The following is a 15,787-nucleotide window of genomic DNA, read 5'->3' on the forward strand; positions in this document are numbered from 1 at the left end:
CTGAGGCCGTTTCTACCCTCATGGTGTAAACACCAACTTCCATTAATCACAGTGCAAACCTAGAGGCAAATTTAAGAATTTTAAATAGAGATTCCTCAGATGGTCTTGCTTATGCTGAAGAAGAAAAGAAGAAGAAGAAGAAGAAGAAGAAGAAGAAGAAGAAGAAGAAGAAGAAGAAGAAGAAGAAGAAGAAGAAAAAGGTTTGTTTTTGTTTTTTGAGACAGGGTTTCTCTGTGTAGCTTTGTGCCTTTCCTGGAACTCACTCTGTAGCCCAGGCTGGCCTCGAACTCACAGATATCCACCTGGCTCTGCCTCCCAAGTGCTGGGATTAAAGGCGTGCACCACCACCGCCCGGCAGAAAAAGATTTTTTTTTTTATTATTTATTTGTTTGTTTGTTTAAACTCTGGGATCTGGCTAGAGTCTTGTTTTCATTTTACGTGATTTTCTTGAAATATCCAGGCATTGAGAAGTTACCAGAACATTTTAGGCATGCTGAGCAATCTGAAGTGAGGCTATTAGGGATGAAATTACCTGACTGGCCTGTGGGAAGAAATTCTTTCCAAGTGATAAGAGGTCATTCCCAGCGGGAATGTCTCTAAGGAGCAAGCCTGGGGAGGAATACGAGGCAGGCCAAGAACAGCTGTGCAGATGCAGCAGCAAGCTGTGTTTGGTTTTCTGGGACTACTGGGTGTCAATTAGGGCCAGCTGAACCTCTGGTATTGAGGGGACAAGGAGAGCTTGCTTAGTGGCCATGTTGCAGAGAGAGGAAGATGATAAGAGTCCACTCACTTGGACTCCACTCCCATGAACAAAATGGTGGCCGGGAGGTAAATATGACTCCACTCAACAAACACTCCACTCCGGGTGAGGAACGGAGTAACCTACCTGTTGGATTAAATCTCTGGAAGATGAGAGGACCAATTCTCATGACATGCCTCTGAGTCATACGATTGGGAAACGGGGCCTTAGAAATCATAATCTCATCCTCTCTACCCCTTTCCTGGCATTTTCTAAAAAAGGGACTGCCTTTTTATTAATATTAAATTCATTTTACCACATTCATGATGTGGAATTGGGTGTTCCAGGAAGTTTCAAGGGAGGTGACGTCACTAGGTCTTTGCCCTAAAAACAGTTTAGTTCTAACCCTGCCTCTTTAAGATCCAGTTTGAATTCTAGGTCCCACAGGAAGACTTCTTCTCCTTGTAGGTATAAAGGCTCTCTTCCTTCTTTGCTGCCTCTTTGCACTTCTATCTATTACATCTCTGAAGTCCTAACTGTCTACGTCTTTTTCCCCGGTCCAGGAGTCAGACCTCTTGACAGGTTAGACTAACCCAGGAGTCACTGGGCTTTAATGATCTGACAGTGGCTCCTGGAGGCTGCCACCCAGTAAAGACCAGAGCCTACGCCTGGGCTCCGGGAAGCCCGTAGTTTTTGAGCAATCTCAGCCAATCAATGTACCAGTGTATCAAAGCCGCCTGAATCTGGGACCATGGTTGGAAACAACACTTGTCCAAATGAGACCAGGAAAGGGTTACTCTTCTAATTTCCCAACCTGTTCCCTTCTGTGACTTTGGTAAAATCTACGAACAATGAGTTATTAAGAAAAATGGAGTTCAAAAGACGCATACAATACAAGCCCTGATTTTTTTCTTTCTTTCTTTCCTTCTTCCTCTGTTTAAAATTACATTCAGGGGACATAAAATTACTCTGGTCCAATCCAAAGTGAGTTCACAAAGCTTATCTGCAGCCATGGTTTCACTAAGCTGTTTTATGGGCTGGTAACAAATAGTTCACAGATGGGTCACACTAGAGCAGTAATGTTGGAGGAGGGGCCCAGGGCCCTCAGCTATAAAATTCTGGGGTCTCGTTCGTGACTTTCTCAACTGTGTATTAATTAGCTTGAAGGCTATTAAGGATACATGGACTCCTGTATGAGACATGAACAGAGCTAGAACTCACCCTGACTTAGGATTCGCTGAGCTTTTTTTAGAACCTGAAAGATTTGCGGCCTGATTTTAAGCACAGTGCTTATCTTACTTGGAGCACAAAGCACCCCCTCCCACCCTCCCCATCACCCTCCAACAAGCTAGGCAGACCCTCCGGTCTGTCCGCCACTCAGTTTCTGCCCCCTGCATCTGGGTTGGGTGTGGCTCACCCTCAGCTACTCTCAGGAGAAAGCAGTTTGAGCCACGTGGTGTGACAGTCTTGACCAAGGAACCCTTCCGGGAAAAGCAGAAGGTTAGAATTTGAAATTGGGCATTATGCATGCAAGAAGATGGAGAAGAATGGCTCATTTCCCTAGCAAACAAATACATTTGCTTATGATTTTGGTTTTCTAAATACTCAGAAAAGCACATCACAAAGCGCTTTAGCCTTGATGCTCCTTTTTAAATCCCTAATGACAACTTCATGTGTTCCACACAAGCAGACCACGTAATTTATTCAAGAAAATTAAAACCAGTAATCTAGTATTTTGTGTAAAGATTCCCCCCCACTTGTGCTTCAGAAACATTTTAAAGAAAAAGAAGAAAATTTGCATATGGAAACAAAGCCTTTAAAATGAATTACTATTCCAGAAAAATCAAGCCATGAAAAGTCCACAGAAGTAGTCATTTTTTTGTTTTTGTTCCTTAACTGGTTAAAGAAAAAAAAATAAAGCAATTCAGGGCATCTTCAAGGTTGGACAAGAAAGAAAATGTGGTACTCAGAAGAGCCCTTTGCCCAGGAGAACACAGACATTGCCTTGGCGTCATCTACAGTAACTTAATCTATAAATCTCAGCAAGAAATGTTGAAAGCAGCCACATTTCATAAGCTTTGCTGAGTCGGAGGCATCTATGTAGCAACAGCCTCGCGATGGGAAAACACGAAGTCTTTTTATATTGGTAATCATCTGTAACATGAGCAATTAAGTACAGTACCAATGGACTATGGCCAGGAGCCTGGCACTAATATTAAAAACTGACAGAGATGAATAGGTTTAGAAGCAAAACCAGGCTGACAAAGACATTTTTATGAAGTGCTTGGACCTATTTGATTTAAACCAATCAGAGACAAGTTTGGACGAGTAGGGGCCCTCAGCGACAGCCAGGCATTCGCAGCCATTGAACACACTCTGCCTATGCCTTAAATAAAAACACCCATTGATTCATTTCCACAGCCCGCACTTTTATTATTGCACTCATTAATAAACCCAAAGTGCCCAACTAATAATATACAAGTAACATTTAATGAGGAACTGGTGAGTTTTTTTTTTTTTCTTTCTTGTAGTAAAACAAAAACATTTACTAGAATCGTGAACCACAGTGCATAAAAAATACATCAGTCGATAATGTGACTGACATAGATCACTTGTTCCTTTATCATTTTCTAGAAAAGCAAAATGGGGGGGGGGAGGGAAGTAGGGAAGCCACAGCTCCCTATGTTAGAAGGAAAAGATTAAGAAACCATGGGGAAGGGGCTGTGGAGATGGTTCAGCAAGCGTAGGAACCTGCGTTTGAAACCCAGCGCTCACATAAAACCCAGGAGTAGTAAAGAACCAATGACCTCAACACTACAGGGTCAGCATCAGTCAGATCCTTGGAACTGGCTGGCTTGCCAGCTGGGCCAGACTGGTGAAAGACCCTGTCAGTGACTCCTCCAGTGAGGAGCTTCAGCAGGAAAAAGTACAACCTGCCATCAACCGATGATGACCTAAGTTCATATCCCAATAGTTGTCCTCTGACCTACACACACACACACACACACACACACACACACACACACACACACACAGAGTGATATATACAGACAGACAGACAGCAGGCAAGCAGGCAGGCAGGCAGGCAGACAGACAGACACACACACACAGAGAAAAATGAGAGGAAGGGGTAGAAGTAGAGGAGGAAAGGCCCCAGTGGTTCTGACTCAACTCTGGAAGGCTTTAGAAATTCGCCGCGAAGTTCTGACCTCCCTCAGCTTCCCAAGCTTTCCTGAAAATGGTGGTTCTTCACCAAAGCGCCCAGCTGTTTTCTCTGTGACTGACAGGAATGGAGGATCACGATCATACAGCTTCCGCAAGAGGCCAGCCTCTTCTTTGGTCAAAGCCCCTGAACTCATCTTAGTGTCCTCTGTCCTTCTCTGGGGAAGCAGTTGACGTACAAGTTGACATAAAAAACTGACATACAAAGCAGTATGTCCCAGCCTCTTTCTCAGACTGTGGCCCTAGGGATTATTGGTGACTCCTTAAAGGGCACTGTCCTGGTTTCCTCTCTACTGCTGTGATAAAAACCATAACCAAAAGCAACTTGGGGAGGAGAGGGTTTCTTTGCCTTGCACGTTCAGATCCTAGTCCACCATTGAGGGAAGCCAAGGCAGGAACTCAAGGCAGGACCTCGGAAGCAGGAACTGAAGCAGGGGCAAGGAGGAATGTAGGTTACTGGCTTGCTCTGTGGAGCTTATTTACCTTTTTTCATACAGGAACTCTCACCCACAGGTGAGTCCCCCTGTGGCCTGGGCCCTGCACATCAGTCAATAAAGAAAACACCCCACAGATCTGCCCATAGACAATCCAGTGAAGGTGGTTCCCAAAAGAGATCTCTTCTTTCCAGAAAACAAGCTGTGTCAAGTTGCCAAAAATACAACCAGCGTAACCATGATTGGTTTAAGAGTGGGTATTGATGTATGCCTAGTCTGCATTAGAAGCAACATCTTTGAATACTGTGAGATAACTATTAATAATTACTAATTGTCCATGACATTTTTTTGTAACTTATCGTGGGTCCACAGCAGTCTAGATAGCAAAAACCCATGACTAAAGAAAGGCCAAGAGCTTGCAATCAGTGCAGAAAAGGCACACACTACCCTGGGCTGCAGGCTCTGCATGCTCCTGCTGGTGTGGCCAGACACAGGTCAGAACTTTCTGTGGTAGGGCTCACCCACCCTGACAACAACACCATGAACCTTTCATTCTAGATTCTCTTTTCTTTCAATAGTCCCAGAAGCCCTTGAACATGGACAGAACAAGGTCAGTTCTGAGGTCCCCAGAGCTCGTCCTTGAGGTCAAAGAGTAACTGTGATATTTGGGTGGCTCCCTGTAACTCCAACTCTTCCAAGCACACGCCTGAACTTGTGGGTGGAGCCAGCCCAACCTCTCTCTAGTCCCGTCCCAGGGAACATGTAGGGTTTTGTCAATGTTTCTATACCAGTACTTGAGGCCATCCACCACTGCTGAGGCTATCCCCCACAGCTGAGGTCATCCCCCCACTGCTGAGGCCATCCCCCACTGCTGAGGCCATCCCCCACAGCTGAGGCCATCCCCCACTGCTGAGGCCATCCCCCACTGCTGAGGCTATCCCCCACAACGAATTCTTGGTGCTGAAAACTGAATGTGGCTTTCAATCTAGTCACTGCACCCTAACTCAAACACTGACCAAAGAAGTTCTAGAACTGGAAGAATATATAATGCCTCTTGGAAAAGGTAACCCAATGGGAGATCAAATCTTTGCAGAATGTCTACGCTGATCCTACAAATTCAGAATGAAAAGAAATTTCAAACACATTTTATAGTGGGTTGTAGTTGCTAGGGCTTTCCACATTGACAGTTTACATCGTTTGGAAGTCTTCTACTCTTAGAAGTGGTAAATCAATAAATGAAGTACATTGCTTTCAGAATTAACATTCACCTCTGTGGCTACTTCTACTGGCAAAACCTCTTGAGTAAAACACACACACACACACACACACACACACACACACACACACACACACAGCAGTTGGAGACACAGCTTAGCAATTAAGAGCACCAGTTGCTCTTCCAGAGGACCTGCCTGGGTTTAGTGCCCAGCATTCACATGGTAACTTTTAACTGTAACTCCAGTTCCAGGGGATCCAACTCTATCTTCTGGTCTCTGCAGGCTCCTCCACCCATGAAAGAGGCAAAATTCCCACAAGCATCATTAAAGAAAAATGAAACACACACACACACACACACACACACACACACACACACACACACGATTCAATCCTTCTCTCCCTCCCAATTCTTATCTACTTTTGACCATGTGATGCCCTATAAAATTCACTTAATTATGGTGCTCATTTTTCAAGAAGGTAAGCTATGTGACTCCTTTTGGCAATTTTATTTGTCATTGGGTCCTTTTCAGATTAATGGTTCAGGCACTGGGAACTTTTGAAGCAGAGAAAAGTGTATTTTTATGTTTCTAATGCCATGATTTGATTAGAGGCTCCTAAAGGAAAGATAAGTAGGTTATGGTAGCCTCCAACACTGTGGGCAGAGCCCTCGCCTGGGGAGATACTGTACCGGGGATCAGCTGCCCAGTACAGTGGGTAACAAGAATGTGTGGGCTTTGGTGGTAAGAACTGAGAGGAATCATAGTCACATTGATATAAAAAACAGTGCTACCAAGAGCTGTAATTTGAACATCTATTATTGATGTTTAAGAATCCTTCTGGATTGTAACAGGGCCAAAGCAACCTCTTGGGAATACTACGGGGAAAATTTTCATGAGGTACTAAACCCAACTCATTTACTCTGATTATTCTAACACAAGCATTCTAACGTTTGTTAACTGGCTACTTAGTTATATACGATACAGATAAACACAGCCCCCAACGTCAAAGGAAACATGGTGAACACCTACTGTGTGAGGGGATTTATGAAAGATGCTGTATGTGATCCACAGTGGGTGTCATGGACATAGGGTAAAGACGGCTTGGTAGTGGACTGTGAGAAAAGCAACCAGCACATTGAATATTAGCACTTTGACTTTTTACCAGCATGTTAACCGCCCTGTTCTGCTACCTTGGTGTATCTTGACTTCAGTATATGCAATAGATATGATTAAAACACATTCAAAATCTTCATCCGGCCTCTACATATGCATGGATGTATATGTGCGTGCTCACACAGACATGCACACACACACTCCTCTCTAGTTGAACTCTCCGGCTCTGGATCTAAAGCCTGGGTGCTTCGTGAGGTAGATACACTTTTTCTCACTCATGTCCTTTCGTCAGGGTATTTTATGACGGCCACAGGAAAGGAAACTAAGACAGAACAATAGAGGAAGAACTCTGAGTTGACCTCTGGCTTTCACACCAACAATACACACATGTGCACATTTCTTCACACACACACAAGTGTGCACACATTGCCTATCCCCTCCCCACTTCCACAGTAGCAGCTGTAAGGAAGCTGGAACAATGTAAGCATTAAGTACGGGCTTGAAGGATGACGCAAACATCATTCAGGAATTTGCTGCCATTTCTCAGCAGTGTGGGCACACTGTCTTTATCACAAAGTGTGCCTACGCATAAGCATGTGTGTGTGTGTGTGTGTGTGTGTGTGTGTGTGTGTGTGCTCAAGCATGTGTGCCTGTGTGTGTTTGTATGTGGTGGTGGGGGAAGGCAGACAGAACGGACAGACGGGACACGACTCCTATCCACAGAGCCGTCCCCAGAGGCTCTGCTGTATTCTTTCTTGGTCATATTATCAGTATTTTTCTGAAACAGTCAGAGATTCTGAGAAAACCAAACCATGCAGAATTGGGTTCGAAATTTCCTTGATTGAAAGAAAGCATACCTTTAAGTGAAAAAAAATTATAACAAAGTCATGGAAAAGAAAAACACACAGACATTATCCCAAGCAGTACCGTTATGCTGAGCAATGCCTACTCTCCAGTGGTTCCGTCACACATGAACCTCATGGTAACATTTCCCATCTTTGTTTTCCAGTAGCCAGAAGCTCCTGAGAACATCCCTAGCAATCCACACTTGTTGGGGGAAGGGCAATGCCAGACAGGTGGCCACAAGACAAAAACCTAAGTAAAGGCACATCTAATTTTAGTCTGGGTAACCAGAGAACATGCCACGTAAAGGAGAATGCCTGCTGGGGTGTCGGGGGCGGGGCGGGGAGGTATTTTCTGTCTTCGCAAAGGTCCTTTAGATTTCCTCTATCTTGTCTTTGTCCAGAGTCATCTTCTAATTAACAGAGTTTTAATTAAGCAAGGATTTTTTTGCAGGCGACGGCCCCTTACCTTTCGTAGTGTCTTCGAGTGCAGGTGGCCGCGCTGGTACTCCCGGGGTTACCACCTAACTCATCATAAATATGTTTCCATTGGCGGCGGGCTGTGATCTGGAAAGACGGTAATCAGAGATTCAATCTAGCATCATGAGAGAGCCGGAGCGCCAGGCTCATAGGTAGGCAACATTCAGAAGAGAACAAACACTAATAAAATGACCATATAGATGAATAAAAGTGATCAGATCGGTAGAAGAATTTACAGTCCTCTCCGCTTCCGCCCATCACCCAAACAAAGCCTGAGTGGAGGCATACCTATCAAATCAAATCTGTTTTTATTCACATGGAGTGAAAGTGGGATATTAATCGAATCCCATGGAAATGAACATATTCCAAAGTTGACATGTCCACTGTGTACATTATTGAGTTAGGTGAATAAAAACGACACAGCAAGGAATATCCTGCCCTGTACATCATGGTCATCTTCTATTTTTATTCTTAGATTTTACATTTGTACATAGATTAGGGTACTGCAAAATAACAGATGCACGGTCTGGCTGTTGGTTGTTTGGGGGAGGGAATGGCACAGCTTCCCTACCACACTAGGCATGCCCAGTGTTCCTTGGAAAGTAGGAGCGCAGGACAAGTTCCACAGTCCGTGTGGACATTCCTAACCAGGGTTTAGCGAAGATGCTGCTGTTGGATGTGTAGAGGTCAGGGTATGGGAAGGGGCCAGTGGGGTTGAACACAAACAGGGTAGAAGGCTTCCTTCTAAAAATACCGCTGTATTTCACGGGGGGAAACATGAACCCTGGAGGAAAGCTTCAGTCGACAACGTATACTGTGTTATCCGTTCTAAGATAAGGATGAGGGGATGATAGCAAAATGGCATCTCTGCCATTTTTTAATAAAAGAAATCCCCTTTTTCCTTAAAGCCCGCTCTAGGCCCAAGTAGGACCTCTAGGCAATGTGAAGTCTTACACTGTTCATGAAGTCGTTTGATTTCACCATACAGGGCCACCGATCACACACCAGTGGGGACAGCGATGTAAAGTCCTTACGTGTCTGGTTTAGAGTCCAATGACTCTCATGACACTCCAAACACTGGAATTGTTACATGTATAATTGCAATCGCCATCCAGTTTGTAAAGCATACAGTCTTGGGCTGATCTGTTCTTAGGCTATCAATCCCCACTCTCACCACCAAAAAAAAAAAGGGGGGGGGCACAATCCCTTTCCTCAAAAATGACTGGTACCAAGGCCCTGAATTACATGAGGGGAGGGCACAGTGTGCACCTAGGACCATAGTAACAGCATGAATGTATCCGTCATCACATCAGAAGCAGTTCCCACCCTGGTCCCTGGCACATACTGCGTTTTATAGTTTATAACAAACAGTGTGCGCTTCTATGGGCTCTTCCCGTATGAGACAGGTGTTGGGATCTCAAGCATAGGTAAAGGGACTGAGATTCGGGAAGGATGCACTGATTGTCTAATGATACACAGCACAGGAGTAGTAAACCCAGATCCATACATTTGCGTGCTGGTACCAAGTGTAAACTGTTTTACACACCACATGTGCATGCTCACAGACACACACATAGATATTTACTCACACAATTTTACACACACACACACACACACACACACACAAATATACTCACACAATCACACACACACACACATAAATACATTTACTCACACAATTACATCTTTCTACTGTTATCAGAATGATCTGAGAAACAGCCCATGCTAGGGATGAAGGCTTTTCCTGAGTCCTCAGCCTCTGGGTTTGGGCCAGCAAGAATCTTTCTGGTTTTCCACTCTCTTATGTTCTGAAGTTAAATGGTGCTCTCTGTATTGACCCTTTGTCTTTCTCCAGATAGAACAGAGGGTCTATGCTGTTCTCACTACTAAGTCATTTTTTTCCCTTGGGTTGTATTTCCCTGTCACTCCAAGGAACTCATTTAAGATGCTGGGGATTCAGGACATGGCCATCTACCTACATTGCATCTCATTATAGGACAGTATTTGATATAGAAAGTGATGGAGGTGGACAATGGGCAGAGGGCAGAGGGCAGATGAGATCAGGGTGGATAAGGCTTTTAGGGTTCCTAATTTAATGGGCAGCCTGAGGCCAGACAATGGCAGAGGATAGTAAACTGAACAGGCTACACCCCAGTGCAAGAAGCAATCTGGATACATGTGACAATCTCACTCTGAAGATAGCTGAGAATCACTTTTCTCCAGTGCAGGTACAACCCAAGGGATGCTAGGAAGGACACCACCACACCCATCCAATTCAGCACAAATTCATGGCTGTCAAGTATGGGTTTCCAAAGTGACCTTTAGAACCCAGATGCCATCTTAGAGTTCTCCGTGTGGCCATTCGTCTGGGAAAGCAGGGCTAATGAGCGGAAAGGAACCTATCCCTCCCTTCCTCAGTTTTATTGAGGAAACTATCCTGTTGTTTCAAGAATATTTGGGGAGGGAGTACGGAGACATACCTCAGTCAGTAAAATACTTGCTCATAAGCATGAGGACCCAAGGTTCTCCTCTAGAACGTCCAGGGAAAAAGCCACAGGTGGTAGTTCATTCTTGTAACTCCAGCACTGGGGAGGTAGAGATGGGTGGATCTGGGGGTAGGGGTGCCCACTGGCCAGCCAATCTAACCTACTTGGTAATACCAAGGCCAGTGAGAAACAATGTCTCAAAAATAAAACAACCATCACAAGAACTCCCCCCACCCCAGACAAAACAAAACAGTGACAAACAGCTTATCATCTGGACATATGTTCATTTCATTCACTCATGACCTCACACTTAGCTCTGGTTCCTGCACAAGACCAATGCAGGATGAAGCCAACAAGCTCAGTCAACATTCCAGGAGATGCTTATTGGATTCAGCGAATTACAAAACAAAATCCACTACCAGCAAAACAAAGCAAAGAAAAAACCAAAAGAATACTCACACACATACAAAAGACGATGTGAAGTAGGGGGAGAGACATAAAGGGGGTGCCTGCAGGAAGTGGAAGTGGGGAGCTGGGGTCGATACATCAAATACATTGTTTACATGCATTAGACTGTGAAGAGTAAATCAAAGACATTTTCATTGAAGGAAAGGTGGAAGGCATCTGAAGATGACACGTAAACTGTTTTACACACACTCATGTGCACACAGACACATACACATATTTACTCACAATTATACTTACACAGAGAAATATATTCACACAATCACACACACACACACACACACATTCAGACATTTACTCACACAATTACACATACACACACAGAGAGAAATGTACACATACACACACACACACACACATACACACACACACACACACACATACACACACACACACACACATGCTTTTAGAATAGTCACGTTTTAAAGCACAAATCCTTGGAGCCTTTCATTTGTCTACCTTTAGGTCATAAGAATGAAGTCAAGCTGGCATCTGGGGGTCTAGTGAAGAAGACAGAAGAAATCAGAAGCTCTTGTGGACTTGCATTTTCCCAGTGGCGTAAGAATGGGAAGTCAATACAAAGTCAAGGGGATTCCATGCGTTCACCTAGCATTGCTCAGACTGCCCAAGCTTTGTCCGGACACCTTGAGGGCAGGCTGAATTGAAGGAGGATGGCTTTTTTTTTTTTAATTCCTGGTAGTACTCCAGGAACTGAAGCCGCTCAAAATGACATGACATCATCTTTGGCCTGGACAATTCTGAAGTAAAGCCAAAGGCTTTGTATGTCCAGAATACTAGGCTTAGAGTTAGAGGATGTCTTCAAATTGATGTCAGAGCCAGAATCTGATGTCAGAGACAACATCTGATGTCAAAGCATAATCCAGCAGGAAGACAAGAGACTTCTCATAGATGAAAACATCGGTGCTGCCTTGAGAGTGGAAAGAGATAGAGCTGGGGAGCACTTCTCTGCTGGTACCACTTTCTTTTCTGGGTTAAGATTCCCTCAACACCCGTTGTGGTAATACTACTGTCTCTCAGAATACTGCTCTGGGCTTTCTGCCACGTGGTCAGTCATGGTGAAATCTTAACAAAGTTGACGTGCTGCCTCACATTTCAAATACTTCCCCAGTGGTAACTGTTTCTCCAGACACACAGGAAAGACCCTAGCTGAGGGACAAAGCTCTATCCTTTTCTGCCTCTTCTGGGGAGCTCCTATATCTAAAAAGGTGGATAGAGGTCTGCAAAGAGCGAGCCATTATTAACAACCAATCAAAACAAGCGAGCCATTACTAGCAACCAATCAAAACACTGAGGATGCACTGTTTCAGGGAATCAGATCTGTTAGATACATTTATGATCTCTAAACCTAAAAGTCAAGAGACACCTCATATATTTCCAGTAAAGGCAGAAGAGGCTGAGAGAACTGTGTAGTCATCAGTCAACACTACAGACTTAAAATGAAACTCCTGTTCCACTTAAAAAAAATTCAGTTGGAGGATTATGAAGAACTAAAATGAAATAATCCATAATCCAAAATTCAAACCAGAAGCTTGGAATAGTATGTAGCCACAAACAAAAACAAGCCAATTAAGATGGTCTTGTTCACACCCAGTGAGATCCAGAAAGCTGGCTTTAGCCGGGCACACAGTAACACATCTACAAACTTTACACTTGAAGTGTCCTGGTCCTGAGTATTTACATTATCTAGATTTTTTTAAAACCTTCCTCCTGAATTCTTACTTTTTTTTTTCTCTCAAGAACCAGACATGATCTCAGGTCATAACTGGTTTGTTACTAGGACACATTAGTATTTGGACATGTATATAGGGTAAGAACTTGGAGGAGCTAGGCATGTATCTCAGTGATATAGTATTTGCCTGCATTCATGAGCCATGACTCAGACAAACAAACAAGAAACTAGCTTGAAGACCAATTTCTAATCCTTGATATTTGAGTTTGATAGAGGACACAGTTGAAGCCAAATGCCATTGGGAACAGTACTACACCTGGTATGGGCTGAAAGATGATGTCAACAAAAGCAAGGTCATTAGATAGATGCCCCCCCCCCATCACTCCTAATATGAAGAAAATATTCTACATATGTGAGAAACTTCCAGGAATGGAAAGCACAAGAGACAGCAATTTATAATTCTCTTTCCTCTTACCTATACTACTATGGAGGCATAGCTAACTGTAATGGGGATTTCCAGCAAGCCAGAATCTGAAGAATACGATGATGGGGATTACCAGCAAGCTAGACTTTGAAGACCATCATGATGGCCTCACGAGACTCCTTTTACTACTACCCCAGTGACTTAGTTTCCTTGTTTGCGTAACTGAGGACACAAACTGGAACAGAGCAAGGATCCTTTTCCATGGAAAAGTCAAGTCAGGAAAAAGATTAATCTGTCAAAGTGTTAGGATTTCCTTTACTCAAAATGGAAATGGCCCTAAGCTGCATTCAGATTTACAGGAACTTTTCCCTAGAATGAAAAGAAAATACTTATCAGAAATGCTGTGCTTTTCTTGAATGGAGGAAAGACTAAAATTTTAGAATGTTCTAGATGGCCAAACTAAATCCTCCCTGAACCTCTAAGTTACATCAGTCAAAATACTCCAAGGGGGTAGGGTTATATTGTATATCTAGAAGTGGTCAGCGCTTAGCTGTAGGATGGTAGAGACAAAGTTAAGGGCCAATGGGGCCATAGGAAGCCAGAAACAGGGAGCTAGGAAGAGAGGGAAGGAAGGGAGGAGGGAGGGGCAGAAAGAGGGAGGGAGGGAGAAGGGAGGGATAAAGGAAGGGAATTTCTTTTAAAAATTCTGTTCATAAGTAGAAGGAGAGAAGATTCCAATCAAGACCTCCATATTTCCTCCACAATATGCATCTCCTACACATGCTACTTGGACATAAGGATTTGAGCTTTTGAGACCAAATGAAAGAAAGAGTCCACACTCCTCACCCACTTGCCATTGGTACAGATTTCCCATGCAGAAGGTACTTTTCATAGAACCAGAGAGAGAAGATGGGATGGCATCTTTTATGCTCGCTCCCTTCCACAGCCAACTCAACAATCCCCAGACACAGCACCCAAGACCCTTTCTCTCCTGGCCTCCTTTTCTTGCCTTCATCCATCCAGAATCCCCTTCCCAGCCCCTTATCCCAGTTGGTAGTCACTCTGAATTGCCTGACCTCTCCAGACTTGAGTTTACTCCACTTCCATATTGATATGTTCTCCCTAAGGAAAGCTGTGATCATTTGTAGCTGGATCCAAAATATCACCTGCATCTCCAGATCATCTCAGGACATCCCAAATCCAAGACACTTATCTGCAGAGCATCTCAGTACATCTGAGCCATGGAAGCTCCTTCTCTTGTTTCTGCAGGGGAAAGCTTTGTTTCTAGAGGGCAATGGTGTTTTGAATTTTCATTTGTAATGTAATGACTGATGCTCTTGAATGTAAGTACTTTAAGAATGTGGATGGCTAGATTAGATCCTTCCTTTCTCTCAAGCTTTCTAATATATGTCTCATACGCATATGGTGGCCAGTAAATAAATGCTCAGGTAATTTGCCAATTTATAGTAATTCATTCAAACATTCATTCAATAAAAGAATAAATTCTATTCATCCAGAAGTACTGCAAATGACCCCAAATTTATCAGAAGTTTCTTCTGTATGTTCTACACCAACTTGGTGTCTTGTAAAGACACAGAAGATACGAAAACATGAAACACTAATTCTGTGAAATCTGCTCATGGCATGATGCTCCAGAGTTTGAAAACGACATTTCATAATGTTGAACAAATATCATGTAACCAGCCATGGTCACAGTTCATAAAAGTGCAGCCTCATATTCTTCATGTTGAAAGATCAGCTTACAAGACTAGCTGGAGAAGGTGACTCCTGAGCCTAGGAGACTTAAGTTTTCATCTTTTTGCACAGAGGAGAGCTATAATTAGCTCAAGATTTTGCAGAACCATGAGCTGTAACTGTGGCAAGGCATCCAACTCCTAATCCTTTGGCAGATTTAGCCAAGAATGTTTATTTTTGCACAGGCTACTTTTATCAAACACATCTTTCAAGTAAACTTGCATCTATGAAATGCATATTTTATGTGTGTTCAAGTGCTAGGTTTCTTTACAAACATATATGCTCCCATAAACTAACCAGTGTATAATTGTACATACTCACATCAGACACTTTTTAGTCAGAATTCCTAGCAGACATCTCTATGGTAAATACTGAGTCAAATAGCTCTTCTTGTGCTTTCCTGTGCCCAGACTCTGACATCAAACCATTCTATTAGTTTGAGAAACAATATGCATTCTATGGCAAGAACCACTGGTTTGGGAGTTTGAGGTAAAATAAATCTCATTTTCTTGACTTTGTGTCTGGTGCTGTCATTTTACTGCAGTACAGAGTTCTCTCAGATTACTTCTTAAGGGAAGAAAAGAAATAATTTCCCACTCAATTGCCAAAGGAACCATACGACTTAATCTGATCATTGTGTGGGAGAGAAAACCTTCCCAGTGACGCCATCTTCCTATGTCAATTAATTTTATTACAGATGTCGTCTCTCTGTGCTACGTTAATGCAGATCTCTTTTCCCCCTGTATTTCAAGATCTTAATCTCTCAGTTTGTCTTTCTAACATTTTATTGGCTCAGAAATACATGCTGTAAAAATCCATGGCCATCAAATTTTCCCGTGGGCTAAAAATAACCCATTCCTGTCAGTTAGAATTAGCTGATAAAGAACGTCAGAGCCTGTTCTGAATAAATTTGATAACTT

General features: G+C 43.3%; 1 protein-coding gene across 3 annotated transcripts in view; it reads right to left on the minus strand.

Annotated features, from left to right (window-relative positions):
• The window catches only part of Arid5b (AT-rich interaction domain 5B), a 176,225-nt gene that overhangs the window by 16,050 nt on the left and 144,388 nt on the right, over positions 1-15,787 (minus strand). For all 3 annotated transcript variants that reach the window (XM_036167714.1, XM_036167713.1, XM_036167716.1), the window contains one exon: positions 8,037-8,134. In XM_036167714.1, the coding sequence (XP_036023607.1) occupies positions 8,037-8,134 (98 nt within the window). The remainder of the gene's footprint in view (positions 1-8,036; positions 8,135-15,787) is intronic.

This window comes from Onychomys torridus, chromosome 18, assembly GCF_903995425.1.
Source record: "Onychomys torridus chromosome 18, mOncTor1.1, whole genome shotgun sequence".
NCBI classification, from domain to species: Eukaryota; Metazoa; Chordata; class Mammalia; order Rodentia; family Cricetidae; genus Onychomys; species Onychomys torridus.